Below are 24,656 nucleotides of genomic sequence, written 5' to 3' on the forward strand. Positions count from 1 at the left end.
TTGAAACTTAAATAAAGCAAAGCCAGTTTCCCTGTGTTGAAACAACTGTCTACAGATATGAGAATTTAAACAAAACCTAACATTAATCCAACTGCCAGAGCTCAGCTTTCACAAAAATCACGCAACTTTCTCTCCTCATGTGGATTTAAAACTTGCCCAGTTCTACAGTTCATCTTCTTAGACTTCCTGCACAATTGTCAGGAACTGTATGACACCAATGTGAGAATCAAGCCTGCAGTGCCGATTTCTATGTACATGAAACAAGTTGTCTTAGCATACAATATAATAAAGCTGATAGAAGATAAGAATTGTATCAACAGGACTGAAGAGAATATACTAAATAATGAAAGCAGAGCAAGCAAGTCTGTCACCAATTTGTGAGGGTCCTAAACAAAATAAAGAGCCACTTCAAGAACGTATTAATACCTAAGTTCTATAGCAGGAGCAAACAGCATGCTAAGGAGTTCAAGTAGGCCGGGAATAGGAGGCATCAAAGATGTTTCCTCTAAAAACACGGTAGATCCTGTCAGCACAAAAAAAAATTAAGAAGTACATAATGAAAGTGCTGATCTCAAAAAGATGTAATGTAGAACTGAAGTAACATATTCGTTCACACAGCTATTCATATAAGAGAGCCCAGAGAAACTGTGCAAACATTTGTATTAGGAGTTACCATTGGCATTTACTGACAAAGAAGCAGCAACCAACAACTGCTGAAAGGAGTCTTCTGGAGCATCATCGACAACAACAGAATTTATGCTTTCCTTGTGTATGAAAACACTTCTGAGGAGAAAATAAAAAAATATTTCCAACATTAAAAAAACAAACATACAAACATAAGAAATGAATCCTTTTTATTTCAGAGTACAACCTGAATGGATAGCAGTTAATGGGTTTAACTTACAAGAATCTCTATTAGTGGATGTATACAACTTAATACTATTTTCTGTTAAGGCATTAAGACATCTTCAAAAGAACTACTCTTCTTAAAGCAGTAGTCTGTATTTGAATGCAATTGAGGCTTTACTATTTTTGTATTTTCAATGATTAAAAACCCTGTCCAAATCTGCAAGAGTAATGAGGATGGGTTTTGCCAGTTTATCAGAAGGAACAGTTCAGAACATGTCTGTGCTTCACTCTGAAAGCATTACCATACCTGAACTTGGATACTTTGGTCATACTGTAGCATTTTACCTCATAAGGACTGAATGGGCCAGAAACTGTCACCTTCAATAAAAGAACAAATGATGTTCTCATTAGCCAGCCTAAGGATCTCTCCCCATGAAAATACTTTATAAATGAAAATACAGAATGCATTTCAAGATCCTGTGCATGCACTGAGCAACACTGAATTGATGAACAGGTAACATTTTCATATCACCCATCTAAAGCAAGCTTCGCATGCTGAGGCACCTAAGCAAAAGTCATGTCTTTTCACGGGTACTGGGAATTCACAACTTCCCACAGGCTTAAGGAATTTAAGTTCAGACTTCATAAAGCATCTAACAAAAATCAGGCTATTTTTATTTACATGAGCAGGTCTTTAATCTTGAAAATATCACACTTCAGAAAAAGTACGTACTTAAACAGTATTATTCCTGTGGGTAACCTAAGCACGAGTAGGTGCCTGAAACCCTGAATTTTGTCAGGTTTGAAATGGGTAAAGTTATAATGTAGACCAGGCTTAACTCGTAACCAGAACACAGAACAGTGTTCTGTGGAACAGAACAGGATGCAATCCTATATACAACCTTGTTTTATATTCCAGCTTAGTAGTGACTAAATGTCTCAAAATACTTAAGTAGGAGTAAATTCTCAGTTTGGGATTGACAGTTGAAGAACACCCACTGTTTCACTACTATCACACAGCACAGCATTCTCTGAACCACTTACCCTGTGTCACCTAAGCTAAGGAAGAACTAAGCACTCTGTATAGTTTTTACAAAATTAAAATTTCCAGAAGAATCAATAGGGTCATAACCCTGCTTTTTGCTGCAACTTACGTAATGAAGATGTCTATGCACTGAACACTGGCGTTCACTTTTTCAATTTTACCTACATCTTGCAGTCCTTGAAGAGCTGCCTTGGAACTTGCTAGTAGCCAGTTCAGTTAGCTCTTAAGGCTATGCCTCAAAACTTCATTAAAAGCTGCAATAGATTAGTTTGCAGTGCTGGTCACATCATGGCTTCCTACCAACAGGATGTAGAGTACATTATGAACAGCATCAACATGGTTTGTTATTAAAGGTCCTTCCAGTCTTCATCTGTGTTCTAATAATGTGAGACAAAGGATCACGTAATGCCACACCAAAACTCATTACCTTATGGGTTGGTGCACCAGATCTACTGCCAGAAAAACAGTTCAATAATCTTTCAATTAAATGCTTTTCTTCCTCTATTGAAGGTACCGATGTTTTCTCTTCTTTCTTCATTTGGTCAATAAATAATCCCTGCAGCAAATCATGGCTTTGCTACATAAAAATGAAAGTGTGTTAAAACCATTAAACACGTTTTTCTATGGTTGTTTTTCTTCTGTGTGTGTACACAAGGAACACAGACATAGAAGTACAAAAAAACAATGCTTTCATCACCTTTCTGATATAAACCATGAAAAATGCCGGAAATAAAACTGAGTTTCAATGAACAGTGAAGCAGTTCAAATAATTCCATTATCTTTTGAAAAACAAACCCCTCTTCCAAAAGGTGTCTCAATGCAGCAATACTTTTGGTAAGAGCACAATATTTATTATACACAAAAAAATATTTAAACAGGACTACATATTTTTACTCGTCTAGTCGCATTTGGCACAGCTTCAAAACTTCCGCTCAACTTCTGAGGACTTCAGACAGTTTGAGCTGAAATACCTTAGTATAAGAAGAACCAAAGAAGCTTACTGAACATACTTGTGATTTGTATGATTCTTCTGCTAGTTCAGCGTAACACTCTTCAATAAGCACATCTCTAATATTCACAAGGTCCTTGTGTCTCGAGTAACGGAAAGCATCCACGTGCAGAACATTGTGCACAACTGAATACACCTTCACCAGCAGAGTATAACCATTTACTAGCGAGGCAAATCTCTGGCTAGCGCTGTAACTCCACCGTTCCCCACATACAAGAGATTTTGCAGATGGACGCATCTTGCTTATCTTGAATTCTAAAGCCTAGAGCAAAAACATTAAGAATAATGTTTGCCTGAATACGTGCTGAGAAATCAGGACAAAAATCTTTCATTTTCTCAACAGTTTGACTTAACTATAAAATTATTTCATCATTATTGCAGAGGCTTATGTTAATTTCCTAAAACTGCTGTAAAGCTACCGGCATAAATTCCTATTCTGTCTTTGCCAACGCAGCTACACATTGCATCTCTCATCACTTCAATACTAGTGCATAGTTGTAAATGAGGCATAAATAAAAGATAATTCAGTATTAATTCACCATCCACATTAAAATCTTTTGAGACTACAAATGCCTTCTCTGGGAAAACTTTATAATCTGCAGTTCTTTTTGACTACGGTAATAGAAAAAATAGCAGGACAGCTACAGCTATTCTGCCCTTGGCAGGCAAAAGTCAGTCAGCTCTAGTTTAACCCATTTCCACAATCACTACATGTAATTATGTCTTTGAATTAATTTAAACCACAACTCTTTTCTTCCAGCCATAATTTTGGAAAGGTATATGGATAGGTCATTTAAAGATTAGGCATGGAATAGAAATAGCTTTCCCTTTATTACAACTGAAGAAAACTCAAAGGATGTTTCTTGCTAAAATTATAAAAAGTGGTACAAAGCAAAACCAGAGCCTTCTACCTGTTTTAAATATATGAAAGTTTTCTCCTATCTATTTGTCCTGTGACTAATAGTATAACACAGCAGGAGCACTGATGAAGCAAAAGTACTCTGCATGAAAACATTATGCAAGATACTGTGACTACAGACGTCTGCCATGCAGATAAGCAGAGATCCTACACTGCCACTTATCTGTGGCAGAAACAAAGAGGATTAAGCAGAGGAAAAGAAACTGAACTAGTCACCGACAGCTTCTCCTCTCCAGGCCATTTCCTAGACTCTATAAATGAAGCTATCATTTGCTCAGTGGTTCTTAAACAAAAGCACAGCTGATCTACTGCTCAACCTGTTATTCCTGAGCTTCTCATGTAAGCAGGCAATACAGGAACTAAAACAACACTTTCTAGAGAGAAAGTTCTGCTTCTCATAGAACTGATAACAGCAAAGCAACTGATGACCAAAATCAATAAGCAACCTAAGTCAGCTGTTAGAGCAATTTCCTCTCCTTCCACTGTTCCTGTAATTGCAGGTGGGAGACAGAACCCAGTATGGTGAGTCACAGAAACAGGTTTAGTTCAAACATTCAATTAAAGAAAAAATACAACATGGGTTGTATCCTCCCCTTCTCCCCAAAAAGTGCCCCTAAGGACAAAAGAGTAGATAACATTTCTCTACAATTATATATAAAAACATCAGACACACACAAGAAATACTTCTCCTGTGTAGATGTACATTTATCCACCTGAGTAAAGGCGATTTGCAGGTTGTAGGACATTACCGAAGTACATGTCAGTTTGTTATTATGATGAAAAGCATTATGATTCGAAGATACGATGTGAAAATATCCATTAAGCAGCAAATAGCACCAACCCTACCTGGAAAGGAAGCTCTTGAAGATGGCTCGGAATCTCTTTCAGTTTTTTTAAAGGCACTTTTGATCTATTGCCATAATCTACAAAAAAAACCTGGAAAAAAAAAAAGAATCAAGAGCATCAGAGATTTCACAGAATTAGAAATGCTAATCTGTAGCAAGGAAAGCGACAATTAAGTTTAATAATTACAGTACAATCTTACCAAGTGACAAAGAAGCAAGTTCAATCTGAAAAACATGCATATGAAGACGTGTCAAGAATAGAATTTATACAATTTGACCTATTTGACAAATTTGTTTGATCCCTTTGCTTACACATCCACTCATAATGGAAATCTGCTACATCTAGAAAAAAGTAAATTTCTTTCAAATTCTCTCTTCCTGCAATTAAATCTGTATATCCTTATTTATTTTTTTTTTAATTTTTTTTTTTTTACAGTGAATGGCACTACCTAAAATAATTGCTTTTAAATAAGCAAGGACAACAATGAGATTGGCACTATTATTCACTAGTTTTTCATGACTTTAGAGTTGATACTGAGCCTTGTTGCTTGCTTATAATGGTGACACCAAGGTATGTTAAAAATAAAAATTCAGTAATTCAGCAGAGAAATGGACTGTGCATAGGTCAGTTTTACAAAATCAAAAGGTCTGTCCTTAAGTGCTGAATAGAAAAGTACTGGCTCGGGTAATTAGGATCAGTCTTGAACTGTGGTGCTAATTCCCATTGCTGATTTTGGCCCCAAAGGCCAAAATATTCTGATGAAACTTGCTGATGATTGAAAACTCAGCAAAAAATATTGATACAAAAAGGTCAGGTAGAATGGGCCAGAGAACTGAACAGGAATGAGGAAAAACATAGTGTGAAGTCGTATTTTAGGATGGTCATTATAATTCCTGCTGTAGAATTTATAAATAATAATGGCACTTCTTATTAGTTGTAAATTATCAAGGAAACAGAACCGAGCATAAGATGACTAGAGGTTGCCCATGTGAAAAAGCTACCAAAAGGCAACTAAAACTAAGTCTTGAAGCCAGAAGTTTTCTTCTTTATTTTGCTTCACTCTGCTTCAGCATACACAACACTTTACTGTATCCTCTAATTTTAAGACTAAAATAAATGCTCCTGTCTTCTGGAAAAAAATGTCATTCATCTCTTTTGGCAACATTCTATTAAGACTTTAATTTAGCTCTAGTTTTCTAGATTTCTTTACTAGAATGTTTATAATTGTCATGAAAATAATGCTTAGTCAAATTGCTTAGTAAAAAAAAATAGCTCCAAGATTGTTAACCCAATTACATCATACCAATTCAATATGACATAACATATTAGCATACCTCCGCAAAATCTCCAGAAACATACAGAATACGAGCTCTGTAGTATCCTCTGTTCTCCAGACTAGTAAAAGGTGCCAGACAAAGCAACTCTGGATATGGAGACACTGACAAATCCACCAGGTTATGGTAGTTAATTTCAGCAGTTATAGCCTGAAGAACAGTCCTGTTTTTTTCATCTATCCTGTATCCCCAGAAGTGTCCAACTTCTACTATCTGAAAGTATAAGAATTAGACAGCTTCAGATCTCTCATTATTTCATTCTTCTACATCAAATAATAAAATAGCTTTGAGCAAAATACATGAAAACAGTCCTACTCCTGACAAACATAGAAGTGTTCTCATACTGCAATAATGCAGTGAGGCATTTCCCTCTCAGAAAAGGTTGTTCTTTATTATATAATGTTGTTTTTAAATGTCTCTGCTGTGCAATTACAACACACATTTAATCTAAATAGGCTCTTAGATAAGCAGTGAGCAAAAAGTACTTATTAGAAGGCCACTTCCAAACAAAATCAACACACTAAATATGTAAGGTATATGAGATAGATGAAATAGATGAACACAGCTATGGTGTACTTTATTGTTAGCTAAAGAAGACCAGAGTTAGCTACATACATCAGCAAATCAGCATCGTTACTGTTATGATTAGCCATCCCTTCAGGAAACTGAAACGAACACCGTTATTTCAAATCAAATTGAATATAATAAGTCTTTTTTGGATTGCTTATTGGTATCATCCACCATTTCTGATTTTACATCAAATGTGATTAAAAAAGAATGCTCACAGTGGAAATAAATACGTAGGACCAATACTTAAAACTGATTATAGTGAACAAAACTGTACAGCACAGATTGTTAACTGACTGGAATGCATCTGATCATCAAATCCAGTAACTTATTTGGACCAAGAGACTTAGCTGAATAAACTGAGTAAAATTCTTTTCTGCCACTGAAAAACGTCACTTCTACCAAGAGATGGTTTAATACTTCAGCCTGTAGTTTCCATTATCCTAATGGTTTGGATATATTTTATTTTTACTTTTTGAATTTCAGCAGCATATATATTGCTTTATATTATTCCTTTTTTTTGGAAAATACAATAGTAAACATGAGATTTAAAAATTTTCAGCTTCAGATTTCAGTAGTATTTGTACATATGCGTAATTTTCTCCTAACACAACTTTCTATGCATGCAGTGTTTTCTTGAAATGGTCATGCAGTAACAACCCGTATCTCGCACCTGCAGTTTCTGAACAAAACTTGCCAAGCAACAGTAACCAGGTAGTTGGCCCAAGTCATCTCTGCAAAAGTTAGCTATGTACTGATTACTAGATATGACTTACTTCAGGGTTATAGCATTCCTACCTCTGTTACACTGATGGACAGGAGATGACTTGGAATCATCTTTGACATTTCTGAAGTACCAAATGAGATTTCCACAGGCTCTACTGTCTGTTTCTGATAGTCCACATTTACTCTAAAACGTTTATGGAATAAAAATGTTAAATACTTCGTAAGTTAAAGTTCTGGATTTTCTGCCTTCACTCCTTCTTACATTGATTCACCACACAGGTATGCATCCACAGTGAAGGGAAAAAGATTAATTGACAGAAGTCATGACATTTTGCAAGGAAAATATAAGCACCTAGGATGCATTTATGTACATAAGACCTTTATTTTAAAAATATATTAATTCGATTTCAATTTCAAATTAGTAGAGAGAAACAATGTACTATGGGAGAAACTAACATCTTTATGACCAAATACAGCAAGATACACACTAAGAAGAAACTGTGCAATCAGGTTACTAGAAATTCAAAGAGTGAAGGTTAAATAAATAGTGAGTTTTCTTTGCTATGGCATGCATTGTAAGGCTGTTGGGTTTTTGTTTGTTTGTTTTTAATAAATTGAGTATGTTACAGCACTAAGACACATTCAGCGTATCATTTTTTTCCCTGAAATATCGCTTTCCCTGTACATGATGAAAGTTAGCCTTCTGGCTTAAGAGGCTTCCTTCTTGAATCCCTTAAAAATTAATTTTCATGAAAATCTTAAGTACAGTTCAGGGCACGGTGAAACTGCTGGAAGTGTTTTAATAATAATTAAGTACAATCAACTGGAAGTGAAGTATTCACTCACACTTGAGCCTTCACAGTTCATTCCTGCCTTCCTATTTTATATTTGGGATTTTAAAATATTTAAATGGCTACAGACCAATCAGGAGCTAGACAGATTGATTTGGCTAGGACATATGGCCAACTTGCCAAATTGGTAATGCTAAGATTCACAGACTGAATATAACAATGAAACCCCTGTGCCAGATTTTTCTGAAACAAGCAGATATGGACAAAGATGACTTACTATATCTCATCCCTCAGTGTTTTCTGTTATTTTCCTCCTCCCCCACTTCTGTTGTTACATTACCTCCCTACCCCTTCTGCTACTTCCCCAAATGTCATTCCTTTATTTATCCTAGAAATCCCTACTTTGTCATGAACCAATAATACTGTATAAAGCCCTGTTTCCACATGCCTAAAGCAAATGGACTACAACCTTAAAGAAAGACAAAGTACGCTCAGATTTCTCTTATTTCTATCTCTGTAAAAGATTCTGTTTATACAAAGTTTGTCTCTGTTTTTTGAGCTTAAACACCTCTCCCTTGCTGACACTTCCAAGGAAAATCCCACTGAATCCTATATGCCTCATTTCAACTTTCACTGCACAGAAATCCATTTTCCCTATGGAATATGATTACCTTACAGACTCCATGCTTGTAGATGCCACATGTTGTAACTGCCTTTGGATATCATCTGGATAATGAACTTTCAGTTCAAGAGGAATTTTCAGCTGTAACATTTTGATTGACATGTATACTGCAGGAAGAATCTTAAAGCCCTCCACTGGGTTATGGGAGAATTCCACAAAAGCCCTGTTCCAAAAATTCCACCAAATAAAAATAAATACTCAAAGAATCAAAAACAAAACAAGAAAACCAGAAAATTCATTATTTCTTTTCCCTGTCCTTATCATAGTAGGACAGAGAACTGTAAAAAGTATTTTCCTCACATACTTTACCTAACAATCTTATGGGACTTAATTTTACTTGTATTTGTGGTTGCTGAGCATATTTAATACAAGTTTAAAAAGTGTTAAAATATATGTAAATAAGAAAAGAATTAGAGATTGGAAAATGTACATGAATTATCTTTGAGCAGCTGTGGCCCACAGACAGCCTGCAGACCAACTAAACCAGCCAGACACACATTTTGTGCAAACTAATCTCATGGTTCCAATTTATTTAGTGAATTCAGTTCATTGGTAACAAATACAGACAGATTAGCTGCAGTTAAGGTCCCCTGTTACAGAACAGAAGAAACAACAGAAGGTGGCCTCTGAGGAGATAGTTTACCAAATATTATTCTCATCAACACATATTGAAGTTCAAAGCTATCTTTCTTATTCCAGCCAATGCATTAAAAACAATTCACTGATTCCAAACAGATTAAATTATAAACTTATTTTATCAGTATACCATTGACAAAGAAAAAAGTTGATTACTAGCCTCAGAACTGAGAGCAAGAGAAAGGCATGATACTTAAAATATTTTGTACTTACCTTGATCCATCATATAGAACCGATTTTACCTGTCCACACTGTCTGAACAGCGACTGCAACTGTTTATGGTATAGATACCCATAGGGCGGAATATTCTTTACCTGTTAAGAAAAACAAAATAAACTTGAATACATTCAACTATTTTAATGTAGTATTAACTTCACCTAAATGGTCAACTGTTAGCTTTCTTCTTCATTGAGCTGCAATAGCAATACTCAAACTAAAACCCAAATTTAAAAATTGCTACACACTAAATTCTTGAATATGAAAAGATATTAAAATCAAAGTTTGGCTGCTAATCATAGAATGGCTTGGGTTGGAAGAGACCTTAAACTTCACCCAGTTCCACCCCATTGCCATGCGCAAGGATGCCACCCACCAGACCAGGCTGCCCAAGGCCCCATCCAGCCTGGCTTTGAACACCTCCAGGGATGGGGCATCCACAGCTTCTCTGGGGAAATGCTGCCCTACCCTCCTCAAACCAGCAGGTAACTAGTTTCTTTGTCTAGCTACAAAGCAAAAATGCTTCTTTGGTAGTTACATTTCTTTGATAATTTCTCCTAGAAGCAGCATAATATTCCTCTTTTTGCTCTTAACAGGAGAGCTTCCTTGCCTAGGATGTAGTTCCCAATGATGGACAATGTGCACTATCTGGGAAACTGGAGAAACTACAGCCCTGAACACTCTGGCTGAACTACCACATATCAGAGTTGTTTTTAAAATGGCAAAAATGAGCTAGGGAACATCAAGCTGGTCAGCTTCACTCCAGTTACCAAGATAATCACGGAGCAAGTCTTCTCGGAAACCATTTCCAATCATATGATTGAGAAAGTGAATGGAAATAGACATCAATTTATTAAGAACAAGTCATGCCTGATCAACTTGATTACCTACTATCACAAACTGGCCAGATCTGCCTAACTGTCGTGGTTTAACCCGGCCGGCAGCTAAACACCACGCAGCCGTTCGCTCACCCTCCCCCCTCCCTCTCTGGGACGGGGGAGAGAAATGGAAAGTGAAGCCTGTGAGTTGAGATAAAGACAGTTTAATAAGACAGGAAAATAATAATAATAAAAATAATAATAACAATAGTAATAATAATGATACAATGGTGATAATAGGAAAGTAATAATAATATGTACAAACAAGTGATGCACAATGCAATTGCTCACCACCCGCTGACTGATGCCCAGCCTAACCCCGAGCAGTCCGGCCCCCTCCCCCCGGCCAGCCACCCCTATATATTGTTTAGCATGACGTCAGATGGTATGGAATACCCCTTTGGCTAGTTTGGGTCACCTGTCCTGGGTCTGTCCCCTCCCAGCTCTTACTGCACCCCCAGCCTGCCCGTTGGCAGGACAGAGCAAAAGGCTGAGATGTCCTTGGCTTAGTACAAGCACTGCTCTGCAACAATTAAAGCATCGGGGTGTTATCAGCACTCTTCTCATCCTAAGCCAAAACACAGCATTCCACCAGCTACTAGGAAGAAAATTAATTCTCACTGAAACCAGGACAATAACAGAGAAGAGTGGCAGACTATCTGCCTTCAGGTACATTAATATTTTTACATGGTCTTCTTTCACAGCACCCTTGTATCCAAGCTGGGTTATCGAAGTCTCAGTATGTGGCCTACAACATGATCAAAACCTGACTGAGCCACTGGGCTCAGCATGTAGTGGCTACTTCTTCATGATCTAGCCTGGGGTAATCTGTAAACTTATTTGTGTTCAATAAATGCCATGCCAGAAACTCCTTTTGTGCAGAACTGGAATCTTTTCTTGGATACGTAGTTAATATTGACAGAATTCCTGATCAATATGCTTTTTCTCCTTCCTTTTCACCTATTTTCTCTTGTGCAAATATAAGTCTATTCAATGAGGCTCACTGACTTGTAGAGTTATTTTCTTTAAGCATAAAGCATAGTTATTTTACAGTGTTATACCTACTTCGGACACACTGAATATTTTCTAGTTTAAACTCCAAGCCATTCAGGAAAATCAAGTCAACCATTTAAAACTTACACTTATTCAGTTAGCTAAAAATATGTCTACAGAGGAAAAAAAGGAAGGGTGCAACACCTGAGTAACCTCAAAATAGCAACCACATGTGTCGTATAGTACCAAGAAGGATATTACAGACAAGTAACACTGAAGTTACAACAGCTCATTTTACAAACAGCCTAATGTTGTACTCTTAAAAAAAAGTACTCATAAGAAGTACATTTTAAAATATTTGTAGTTTTTTTGGAGTTGGCTGCCTGTGTGACACTACCAGTCTAATACATAGACGCAGTTCTCAGTAAGAATCCTTTTTAAATTTCCCACCCACACAATGTTTATTACATTAAATCAAAGGGAGATGGGAGAGAAGACAGCAAGTGCAGATCATGGTAGATAATCATTTCTGTCCAGGCCCAGGACAAAAAAAAAAAAATGAAGTGTAAAATACTACCCTAACACTACATATTCTTATTACTTGATTCTTGATTAAGACATTCACCATCTTAACGTACCAACACAGTAGTTTTTGGATCTTTGCCAGCAAGGTCTCTTATTGCCACTTCTTCATTACATTTTTGAAAAGTGAAGTAGTTTGGATAGAAAGCACCAGCCATTACAACCTGAAATTATGAAAACATTTTGCAAGTTACAGCTCATTATATTCAGCTCCTCAAAAAGAGATATAGTTGCAGTATAAAGAGATACTGGCAGATTTTCATATATTTGTCTGTCTCTTACCAATAATTACTGCAGTTTCAAAGTAAAGCTTAACTCATGCAAATCCTATCCCTTAAAAACATACTTCCATGAGAAGACTTCAACTTCTGGAACAATAATTTAATATTTCTGCAAGCAGACTTCATCTATGAAAATTATAATGGTTAACCCTCATTTCAATTTTTAAGAAACTCACATAAAAATACTGTTATGACAGCTGTCCACTTTTCACATTACATCATACCATATTTAATGATTTACGTCTGGAAAGTTTACTGCTAACACAGTTAAACCAATTGCCACTGGCACGATAAATATATGATAAATAGGTCCATGAAAAAAAAAAAACACTACTAATCAGTCCAAATAGGAAAAGAAATGTCATTAAAAATCCACAAGTTACAGTAGCTGAAAGAAATCTAATTTTTCTCCCCAGTAACTAACCAAGCCAGTGACAGTCCAAACTGAGCAAAAACGTATTCATAAATGTTAGCTCCCCTCCTTCCAACTCAAACCATCCATCTTCAGAGTATTTTTATGATTTTAACAAAGATTAACCTAGATACAACTGTAATTTGTCTTGGTATCACCTTGCTTTGTTTTGATGAGCTGTCAGAATTGGAAGAGGTAACCAAAGGACTAGCACTCATTGTAAATTTTGAAACACCAAGTATAACACTAATTTGTCAGTACTGCTATGTAAACATCCGGTTATGACCTTTGTAAATAATGTCCCGTAGAGTCATTACAGCATTACCTGCAAAATGAAGCGTTGCTTACATAGATATTCCTCATCCACAGCAGATGGCTGAGTATTAATAAACATGTTAAGTTCTCCGACTCGTGTTTTCAAGAGGTTAAATAACTCTGCCACCTGAAATTCCAACTCTAAGTTATAAATTACAGTTAAAGACTGTCCACAAATGAAAACTAAAGCTTTGTACAAGTCTAAGCAAGCGGGCAAACCCCTTTACTTTTTATGTGACAATAGTACATGTTTCACCTAATATACTGCTTCACATCTCTACTCTAGGTTTTAGAACAACTTGCAGTACTAGATTTTACTCTTGCCTCAAGGCCTCAAGTTCAGGCTTTATTCTTGCTTCTTGCAGGCCTCAAGTTCTTAGGTGACACCAAACAAAGTCCCTGCAAGTATTCCAAGTTCAGTTTGGATGGGGGTTTAGTCAACACAACCTAGTGAAACGTCCCTGCCTATGGCAAGGGATTTGGACAGGATTATCTTTAAAGGTCCATGCCAATCCAAACCATTCTATAGTTTTAAGATTTATGTTGAACGGTTAGAATCATGGAATATCCTGAGTTTGAAGCAATATACAAGGATCATTGAGTCCAACTCCTGGGTCCCCAGAGGACCACCCAAAAAATCAAACCCTGTGTCTGAGAGTAGCGTCCAAACGCTCCTTGAACTCTGGCAGCTCAGCACTGTGACCCCTGCCCTGGGGAACCTGTCCCTAACCCCCAGCCTGACCCTCCCCTGTCCCAGCTCCATGCCGTCCCCTCGGGTCCTGTCGCTGTCCCCAGAGAGCAGAGCTCAGCGCCTGCCCCTCCGCTCCCCTCGTGAGGGAGCTGCAGGCCGCCATGAGGCCTCCCCTCAGCCTGCTCTGCTCGGGGCTGAACAACCAAGGGGCCTCAGCTGCTCCTCGTACATCCTCCCGTCCAGACCCTTCACCACCTCTGTAGGCCTCCTCTGGGCACTAATGGTTAATTATTTAATGTCACTTTAAACATCTGTTGTTTCTCTGAAAGTTGAGAGATAATACTAAGTGTTCAGTTTAGTTTAAAGAAAATATATACCTAGATGCATACATAATATTGTCTAAGTAGGCCTATTCAGGGTATTAACATCTGTAGAAATTAAGAAAAATTTACATAAGAGTAAGAACGATCTGTTTTAGCTTACCTCTCTAACTTTCTTGATATGAATAAAATTTGATCGACCCCACTCAAGCTCATCCTGGAAAAGAAAGCAAAAAAAAAATGCAGACGCAAAATTGCTAGAATCATGTTTCCTATACTACTAGTAAGTTCTCCCTCATATTCTTCCATGTAGATACAAATAGTAATTACATAAAATGACAGAAGAATTTGATCTTACTTCAGAGCATTCTTTGCATCCAATCAAGTCCTTGGCATAAGAACTACAGATTGACTAAAGCTCTACTTTGGTTACCACCAGTGCAGCTGCAGGACATTGAGATTTTTCATTTAAACCATAAAGTCCAACTCCTCTGTGCTGCTACAACAGAATCTGCTTTAAGAGCATGACAACAGCAGACAAACAGAACATCAGGATGAAGAACTTCAGACATTCGTTGTAACTCAGTGCATGTTATGCACTGGTGTTCATAAAATTTTTATGGTCTGAAGGAAGTGGGGAAGTCAAAGTTTTATATTACATATAGGAAAAAATACCAGAGGCAGTTATTGTGTGCGTATTACTGACTTCTGAAACTGTATGGCTAATTTTTGAGACTGATGCACAGAAGATCTTCCACTTTCCCTTGCCTCTGACCCCCCTTGACACCTACGATTATAGAAGTGTCTTTCAACTACAGCTCAATTTCTCTTTTCTGCTTGGATTTCAAACCTTCTGGCCATTGATCCATCTATGAAAGGGACAATATAATGGGTTATCTAAAAGTAAGTGGCACTGGTGTCACAAACTGGCTCGCTGTGATCCCTCGAAACCCATGCTTTTATTTACTTACGAAAAACTGTATCCATGAAAAATAAAGACTGTCAGCCCAAAATGCTTACACTAAGAACACCAAATATGCCAATGCTGAAGTGACCAACCTTGAATGGAAAAGAAGAAAGTTTAACTAACCTTAGGATGTCTTAACTCTCCTCTTTGTCTGCAGATCTGCCATGCCTAAGAAAGAAGTGGCTTAGTATTCAGGTAGAGAGTGTTGTTAATAATTATTTCCAAAAAAAAAAATCACAGAACATTGAAATCCATGATTTTTTTCCCCACATTACTGCAATTACAATTACTGAGGATACTTTGGATGCACTAATTTAAAAACCAGAGATGCCCTTGGGCTAATAGATACTACAAATGTTAAAGAGTATAAAGAAATCTGAATCACTGAGTAAGTTCTGAGAGATTTCTTCAACTGTTCCAAAGTCCCACACAGCAGAGCCAACTTAGATCACATTTCTGAGGTTCTTATCAAATCAAGTTCTGAATAACTCCAAGAATGGAGATGCCCTAACCTCTGTGGACAACTTATTTTACTGTTTGAATACATCTTACAGTCAATTTCCACCCCTCCACACTGTAGCACCTCAACAGAACCTCTCATTGCAGTTTGTGTCCACAGCCTCTTGTCCCATGGCTGTAGGCCTCCAAAAATGTTTGGCTCCCTCCCTCTACTCTACCTTCCGCTGGTAGGTAGATGAAGTTACCAACTAAGATCACCCTTTAAGCACCTTCTTCTTAGGACTGAACACACACACCTTCCAGCCTTCCCATAATGTGTCCCAGCACACTAGTCATCTCAGGGCATTCTGCTACACTAATGGTATTTCGGTGGTTTTTGTACTGCAGAATTCAGAAGTTGACACTGTACTAAAAAATGATCCAGGAAAATTAAGTTTAGTAATATAGCAGTTGGATATTAGGCAATATTTGCTAGGACAATCAGACAGATCAGGTTGCCCATACACTTTGAACAGTCCCTCCTCTGAGGTTCCAAACTCTCAGCTAGATAAAACCCTGAATAACCTTAATTGCTCTCACCACTGATCCTGCTTTGAGCATGAGATCAGACTACAAACCTCCTGAGTTGCTTTTCAACCTCAGTTTCAGGATTTTAGTCTTAACATGGTTCTTGCTTGGTTGGTTCCTAGGCAGGTAAGAAAAACCTTAAGAGCACTCTTGCTCTGATTTTGTTGAAGGTTCGCAAGAACTCTGGGTCTTCTTTTGCTCGTCTTCAAGCACACCCAGTGATGTGGCTGCAAAATGTAGCTCTAAGAAAGCACTACTGAAGGTTTGAAAAGTGTGGCTGAGTGATAGAAGTGTTACATGCAAGAAGAATTGCAAACGTTATGTGATTCAAGTGATTGATGTTTGTAACTTTATTTTGCTTACTGATTAACTACCTTTTGCTCTGCTAGAAGTGACAAGACATCAATTTCATAGTATGTGGAATTATACAGATACACCTTTTTGGTTGGAAAGAATCTGCCTCCCCATGTAAAAAAGATCTCAGGGGGTCAAGAGAACCTGACTGTTTCATGTCTTGCTTAAAATTTGCTTCTACTTCTAGCAAGCAGGAGACTGAAATAATGGTGTGCTCCTACCCTTTTCTCTCCTCTTCACACCGTTTTCCAGCTGCTTAGAGAATAAATACCTCAAAAGCCATAGGAGATTGTGAAAAGTAGGAAATATACCCAGCAACTGAGCGATGCAACTTGTTTTACCCCATTTCTTGCTGCCTGCCTTTGGTACAAAGTTGTGCAGCTCCTTCACAGCAGTAAAATTTGACTTACAATTGATACTAATACTAGTAGTGTTATATGGTGCAAGATAGCTATTTAGTAATCTGAATAATTTGAAGGTTAGGTACAAAGTGAAGTTTTTAAGAACTGCAAAGCAAAAACACTCCACCGATCATACAAAGGCGAAGCTGCTCACCTTCCAATGAAACCCGATAAAGTGAGATCACAGAGGAAATAAGATTTACCTTAAATGCATTCACAGTTGCAATACAGTCACTCTTACTGTTCCCAGAAAAAAACAGTTTGCTCCTAGCAACGAAAACAAAAAAGAATGATCAATCATAATCTAATTGCAATGTCGAATTTATTATACAGCTACACTATTAGCATCTTCCAGTACTTTAATAAACAAGGTCAATACATTTATTATTGTTATTTTTTTCTTATTCACATTTCCTTGCTAATAAGCTGTGTGGGCAGAATAACAAGGATTTTATTTTTGGTATTTATTTTTAATAAACACTGCCACATGTCCACATCAGGAAGACAAAGCAGAAGAACCAGGTCTTCCACACAGAATTGGTTAATTCTGTGATACCAGCTGGTTCATGTAGCAATATTTCAATAGCTCAGCTGTTCTGGAAAAAGCATCTCTTTTCTGTCGAAGTACCAAAAAGCGCAGTTAAACTCACAACACTAACAATGACATTTTGTGGTCAGCTTCGCCCTCTGCTCTCAAGGGTAACCAGGAAGACATAAACCATCAAGGATTATTGTAATACCTGTATCCATCAATGTACTGTTTGAAAGGCACTGCAAAAATATTCCGCAAAGAGAGTGCTGCAGCTACAAAAAAAACAAATCAAAATGAAAACCTGGAAGTCACTTGTTTTTATAGCAAGTTGTTCACATGTTCTTCTTTCTGTTACCTATAATAAGGCATTCTTCTAAACACCCAAAGATATGTCCAAGGACTATCAACTTCCCAAGATGCAGATCCACTGGCAAATGTAGCAATACTCTTCCCAAGTAAGTCAGCTCACCATCATGTGGATTTTCTTCTGCTTGCACAGAAGTTGTAAGTGCTCCCAGCTAGAGAAATTAAAATTATTTGTAAAGGTTAATCAAGTAAATCTAAGACTGGTTGTTTTTTGTTCTGCTTTCTTACAAACCAATCTCAAAGCAACATCAATTAGAGCCTTACCTAATTAAGTTGACATCCTTAAATCAATTTGAAACATCTAGTATTTCACAACTTTTGCTACGCATCCAGTATATACACAACCTACTGTATACAACCATCACTTCTTATGCACTTTGGAAATGAATTAACTTTAATGCAATTGCCATTCTTCTTCATACCGCATTTATAATCAAAAAGCACAAATCACCAATTTCTCCATGTAGGTGGGAAGGGGGATGTTCAAACCGATTGCTATATATCAAAAGGTGTAAGAGTGATTCTGCTACTGTTTAATAAACAATTTCATCTATGGAGCTCAAGTTCTGTAACTTTTTTGCTGTTCTTTCTTATCGCAAATGTTAGTTCACAAACAGCATAATGTCTCCAAGATTCTGCTTTTAATCCCCAATTATAATCCTCTATAAATGAAGCAACTGCAGAAATTACGCCAGAGAGGATGGTAACCAAGTAGCAGCCAAACATGACAAAACATTCTCTAGACACAGTTCTTTAGTTCCAATTAAGGTTACTACTGCCTTTTAAATAACAAAGAATAAGTTAAGTTTTGATTACCTTGATTTTAACAGTATTAAAAGAATGCCTACCTCTTTCAGATGAAGGACGGTACGTTCAATGTCGCTTAAATTGGGTGGAGAAAGAGCTGTTGCCAACAAGGCTTTTGGTTCCCCCATATCAAGCCTTTTTATTTTTAACACTGTAGCTCCCAATGGAGAACACTGAAGGGAAGATGATGCTATTGTTACAAACTATGCACCTTGGCAAAAAGTAAGTTAATTTATAATATAATTACTTTTTATATAAAAAAGTATATATATCTACTACACATAAATTATTTATATGTATATACAAAAGTATATATGATTACTTTTTATATCAAAGTAATTTATCATAAAATACATGTAAGTGTGTAATTCAGTAAAATCTGAAATTGTGTTTAACTAAGGATATTTTTATTTTGAATAGAATGTTAATTTCTAGAGTCACATCAACTTTACTGTTATAATGCATCCACCATGAACAAAACAACATATGGTCTTTATCAACTGTTTGTCAAATTCAGTTCTATTCAGTGGTACAACTACTAGCCACTACACTCTCTTCAGGCAGTCTCTGTTACATTCAAACACCTAAGAAAAATAAGTCCTTTGTGTCTCCCCAAATTCTTACCAGTATCTCAGGTACTGACTTCTCTGGAATACAGTCTCTCCAGAAGTTCTTGTATACAAGCCTGTAACAATACCCATTGGAAACACGTCCAGCACGACCTTCACAGAAGAGCAAAACAATAATTTGAAAACTGCCTAAGTCTGATTGTCCAAAACATGTCTACAATATTTCTGGACAGCTGAACAGTATGCAACAGCTGATGCTGCAGGCAGACCAGTGTTTTGCTCTCTTGCAACAGCTGAGCCCAGTAAAGACTCTCTCTCCTTCCCTACATATGCACCATATAGAGTAATTTTGCTTTCACAGCAGCTCTAACAGAAGTTACTTATTGTACATTTCACCCAAATACCTCTTCCACACAGATGCTGATTTGGAGCAGTTATTTTTCTTTCATCCATTTATCTCAGTTGAACAGATGAGATATATCCTGCTCTAAAATACACTTCCTCAAAACCAGGAAATGCCAAGTCCTACCAAGTCTAATACAGACAAATATGTCAGCACAAGTTTTGGCATACTCTCAAACTGAAGATCCTGTATGCAGAGTCAAGAGGCTTTGAGTTTATAGAAATACACGGTGAGCATAGTTGGATTTCCTACTTCACTCTATAGCTATCAAAAGCCTTCTATAGAACAACAATTACACATTATGACAAACAGCAAAATATTTTTATGATGCACTACTTATAGACAACACATTGATTTGAAGGTCTGTCTTCACAATTCCATACAGCATTCACTTCAACAAACTAAAGGGTACTCTACTCAGTGGGATATGCCACCAGAGTGTAAAGCCACGTTTTTAAGTCATGTGCATAAAAAAAATATAAGTCTCCTACTATGCAAAATGCTGCTGCTGCTACTAGTTGGCTGTCATATTGTATTGGTCACGTATTGGTCAGCTGACATAACCAACACTGACCCAGAACCAAAAAGCAATAATGCTGTGACTGTGGAGTCCTCATAGGTTTAAAAAAAATAAAGATACTTTTATATCTAACTATTACTCCTACTATTACTACTATTACTCCTTTCCATTGAAACTGAAGACTTAGATATCAACAAGTACTAAGTAGAATAGGCAATACCAGTTCTTGTTTAACCTTGGGCTACAAACACTGGTATACACTGAAGACAGTGCTGTAGATCTTTCCCTAACTTGAGCAACAAATCGACATGAAAGAATCTTTTCCTGCAGAAAATCATGAGAAGTCAATATCTAGCAGTAGCTTTCTCCCTTTAAAGAAAAAAGGCACATTAAAAAAAGTAACTTAAATAACAAATCCTCATAAGTTTTATGGCCCATTAATTTTAGATTTTTACAATAATACACAAAATTTACCTCTGTAAAAAATCGTTTAACAAAATACAGCACTCAGGCATAGTTCTATAACCAATTTTAATACCCTGTCATGGTAAAGAATAAAATTTTTGTATAAACAGCCCATGACAAAGATCATTAATCCTTTACACTAAATAATAAAAAAAAAAATAACAGAGTTCTTCACCAAGGTTAACTTCTAAAATTCCTTTCCATTCCCTCCTGCCATCTTACCTTTTCTTTGATAACAGTTGGTTTTAGATGCCCAGCAAAGTCGCAAACTTTGATAATTAGTTTCCTCATCACAAACCAAAGTTCTAATTAAGCAGAAATCTATCACTGCAATTAAGAAAATAAAATCTTAATATTAAGAACTAATTCATCCTCACAGCAGTGTAATAAATACTGTTGATTTTGTGTTATCAGGGAAGGAATGTTTCAGTCATTGACATATCCATTATTTTCTTTGTTGGTTTTCTAACAACTAGAACCAGGCTACTGAGAGCACTAACAGTACTACAAATAAATTTAAACTTAAATATAATAAATGTCAAAGATAGCGATCTTCAAAAGGCAATCATTCTGCATTTAGATATTCTACATTTGAGTTTGCCTAAACAGACACAAGTATTTTAAAATGAAAATATATTCAGAATGTGAATAAAAAGCTTCAGGTACTCGTGTCATAAGGTATGAATCTGCTTGTTACTGCATCTAAAATAAGGGGTCTTTTTTCCTGCAGCAAAAGATGAAAATTAGCACCCTGCTCAATAGCTCTACTATTTGTCCATATATCCAAAGTTTAAAACTGTTTCCTGTTGTAAAAGAAAGAGCTCAGTGGCTGTCAAAATTGAACTCCAACTTAAAGGCTTAGTGAAACGGTGACGAGTTGAAAGTTAGGCAAGCACAAGTAAGGCAAACATTACAAATACAATGCACACAGTTTCAGAATTTAGAAGACTTACCATACTTAACATCAGGAACTGTTACAGAGCTCTCAGCTATGTTTGTAGATAGAATAATCTGGGTTTTGAAGCAAGAAAGGAACAAGGAATGAATAAAGAAAAACCTACTTAACATGTCTACATGAAAAAATCCAACCCAGTATGAAATATAATTGTGGTGTAAACATAGTAATTCTGCTCTGCATGTGAAAGAACAAGCAATACAAGAAAGCCTTCATTTTATTTTCCTCATAGCAAAAAAGCATATTGAAGTAATACAGTATATGACAAACATGAAGAATTCAAGTATTTCCTCATGCCTCCATCGTAACAAAGTAACTCAGTATTAGCAACAATAAAGAAACCAAGTGATTAAGCAAAATGGGGGGGCACAAGGGGCACAAAGCAGGACAGAGACACCCCCCCCCCCCCATACAGAAGGAGTATTCTGCTCTGCAGGGCCTCTGTCATGCAGGCAGAAGAATCAACACGCACAAACTACCCTTCAGGATAAAAGCAGTGTCACACAGTAATTTAAGTGTAACTTCCTTTTATGTCTACATCTCTTGAGGTCTAAATACTAGTTAAAGCAGTATTTTTTTTATTTTTACTAGTTAAAACTTGCTCAGAGCAGCAGCTTACATCTTGAGGAGAAAAAAAACAAAACCTGCTTCGCCCTCATGCAGTTAAATTTAACTGGCGCAGTTAATATTCTTCAAGGCAAAAGCATTTGCACACTTAATAGAAGTAATGATTCAACAATATTTACTTTTCTGTAGCCAGGAACTGGAGTCAAAAATACGTTGCTTTGTTCCTCTAATGTTACACGTGAGTGGAGTGGGTACACTTGCCACCTAAAGAAAATGTATTAAATATTTAGTGATGCAAGAACATAAAAATTAATTACACATCTATGCTAAGTCATAGATGAGGGATTCATGTTCAAGTTTAATCAATCTGAAATAAATAAATGTGGTTTAACTTACCTTTTGTTAAACATATTTGTGAGACGTGAATGCATGCAGCTTATTTCATTCAAACCTAGGGGGAAAAATAATCAAGATTTTTCTTTTTAGTGATCATTAATAACTCTAAAACCACTTCTTACTTCCACTTTAATTCTTAACTCCCATCTGTTCTTTGGGAGTCCCACTGCCCGTTCTTTGACTAGCACAATAATGAATCTGTAGTCCAAGCAACTAATTAACAAAGCTCTAAGCCAAACACCTTTAGCATCGTAGACAAAAACATACAGAAAATACATTTTTCTGTATAATAATGAACTGTAAATAATGCTATCTGATCATGAATGAACCAGAGCCATGTGATTAAAGATATAAAGAAAAGACAACACCATGATGTGGAGCTGTTTGGACTCAGCCTGCCAGACCTACTCAATCCCACTAAGTACTGCTCAACTATCTTGCTGTTTAATGCTTCCTACTTGACATTCTGCCTGATTACATATTTGAGTAAGACACCAAAGCTTGAATCCAATTTGTTTAAAGATAATTAAAAGAGACTTCATCCATGATTGGTAGAATTAGACTGATTACTAGGCTATAAACAATATTAACATTAGCTATTAATTGCCTTCTAGACACAGTAGGTATTATCTGCTGACCAATTCTGGAAGAGATGAGAGATCAACGGGACTCCAGCAAAAAAAAAAAAACAAAAAACAATGCCAACGGGAAAAGCAGATCTTAGAATCAAAAACTGACTAGTAACAAAATCTGGCAAACACACTAAGACAATACGGAGAGCTGTACATTGAGAATTGAAAAAGAAAACACAAACCAGACAAAGAGGCTGACGTGAGCAGAACAGATTAAACTTAGGACAGTAGCAGCACAATCCTTTGAAAGAAAGCTAAAGCTTTAAGCCATGAAATTCCTGGCATCAGCAGGTGTGTGTGAAGAACAGAGATATCAGGCCATCCCCATCCTGTTCAAGCTCCTGAAGAGGATGACAAACGGTTGTTGCTTTTATTTAGCCTACCAGTTAGTCTTGCAGAAGCATATTATATTACTTGTAAGTCTAGCTCAGTGATCAGTCAGCACAGCCTAAGCTTTTTTTCCATTTTTTTTTCCCTGTAACGAGCCTGAAGAGCCATACACCAAACGATATGCTCAAGAAACAATTAAAAAGTCACCATGTCAAGTGCTCCAATGAAAATGCCAGAATTAAGACTGGTTGTGCAAACTTAATGCAGCCCCCTAGGAATACGTGTGTGTGTGTATACACATATATATAAATACACAAACACATATAGTATCTGTTAAAAATACAATTTTACAGTTAACATAGCTCTTTGTATCTTTGTATTACCTGTATTACCAGGTAAAATAGGAAGTGGAAGTGCTGTCTTTCTAGCACTACTGCTAGCATGCCTACTGCTAAGCTTGGCACAGCACGGAGATTCAGAAAGATTTATAGATTTAGAAAGTCCTGGTAAGGACAGACATCACCATGCCCAAGGAAAGAGCTGCGCCTCCCAGCTCCAAGGTACCTCTCCCCTTGAATGTGCCCAAGGCTCTTCAAAGTGTTCATGGATGTGCAAGCTTGCTAGTTGAGGGAAAACAATACTTGATATCACTAGCCGTAGATGAATGCATTTAACACAACTGGAAGAAATGCCAGGAGAAAGCATGTTAAATGACAAGAAAGGAATAAGGAAGTTAAGATCTATACTCACCTGGTAAAAACACTAGCACACTTCCACGCTCTGATGGAAGACTCGAGGTTTTGTTCTCCCTAAATGAACATCATTTCATTAGCTTTTACAACCTCAAGCTACTTTATTACCACCAACATATTTTGTCTTGAACGAACAAGAACAATTGACTATCTTCTGTAACGTATATCATTCAAACTTCCTCATGAATGGAATTTAAAACATTTAAGATTATATTTCCTGATAAAACATATATAAAAATTGGAACTAGATCATTAGGCTTAGTTTTGTCTTCAAAGCAGAAGCATTCTTATTTACCAATTAAATTAATCAAATAGCTTACTCGAGATCTTAAAATGAAAAGGCAGTACATTACTAGCTTATATTCCATACAAACTGATTCAGAAATTTCTCAAGTATATGTAACGGTCTTGCATTTTAAAATAATCACTAGATTCCTTTAACTAAGGTCTACCGTACAAGAAAACGAACCATTATCAATAACTATCAAGATCACGACATTGATCAAAAATGTCATTCTCTAA

General features: G+C 36.7%; 1 protein-coding gene across 2 annotated transcripts in view; it reads right to left on the minus strand.

Moving 5' to 3' along the window:
• The window catches only part of TDRD9 (tudor domain containing 9), a 65,470-nt gene that overhangs the window by 6,725 nt on the left and 34,089 nt on the right, over nt 1–24,656 (minus strand). Inside the window, exons 9-32 of one of the 2 annotated variants that reach the window (XM_068682621.1) lie at nt 24,133–24,191; nt 22,421–22,475; nt 22,204–22,288; nt 21,456–21,513; nt 20,725–20,829; nt 19,170–19,267; nt 18,587–18,718; nt 17,728–17,890; nt 17,581–17,644; nt 17,044–17,107; nt 15,183–15,227; nt 14,256–14,309; nt 13,092–13,208; nt 12,130–12,237; nt 9,618–9,718; nt 8,758–8,931; nt 7,368–7,479; nt 6,003–6,215; nt 4,669–4,758; nt 2,896–3,165; nt 2,322–2,471; nt 1,157–1,227; nt 674–783; nt 427–523 (exon numbers count right to left, since the gene is read on the minus strand). In XM_068682621.1, the coding sequence (XP_068538722.1) occupies nt 427–523; nt 674–783; nt 1,157–1,227; nt 2,322–2,471; nt 2,896–3,165; nt 4,669–4,758; nt 6,003–6,215; nt 7,368–7,479; nt 8,758–8,931; nt 9,618–9,718; nt 12,130–12,237; nt 13,092–13,208; nt 14,256–14,309; nt 15,183–15,227; nt 17,044–17,107; nt 17,581–17,644; nt 17,728–17,890; nt 18,587–18,718; nt 19,170–19,267; nt 20,725–20,829; nt 21,456–21,513; nt 22,204–22,288; nt 22,421–22,475; nt 24,133–24,191 (2,595 nt within the window). The remainder of the gene's footprint in view (nt 1–426; nt 524–673; nt 784–1,156; nt 1,228–2,321; nt 2,472–2,895; nt 3,166–4,668; nt 4,759–6,002; nt 6,216–7,367; nt 7,480–8,757; nt 8,932–9,617; nt 9,719–12,129; nt 12,238–13,091; nt 13,209–14,255; nt 14,310–15,182; nt 15,228–17,043; nt 17,108–17,580; nt 17,645–17,727; nt 17,891–18,586; nt 18,719–19,169; nt 19,268–20,724; nt 20,830–21,455; nt 21,514–22,203; nt 22,289–22,420; nt 22,476–24,132; nt 24,192–24,656) is intronic. The other variant, XM_068682622.1, reaches the window with a different exon arrangement.

The sequence above is a fragment of the Anas acuta genome, chromosome 5 (genome assembly GCF_963932015.1).
Source record: "Anas acuta chromosome 5, bAnaAcu1.1, whole genome shotgun sequence".
NCBI lineage: Eukaryota > Metazoa > Chordata > Aves > Anseriformes > Anatidae > Anas > Anas acuta.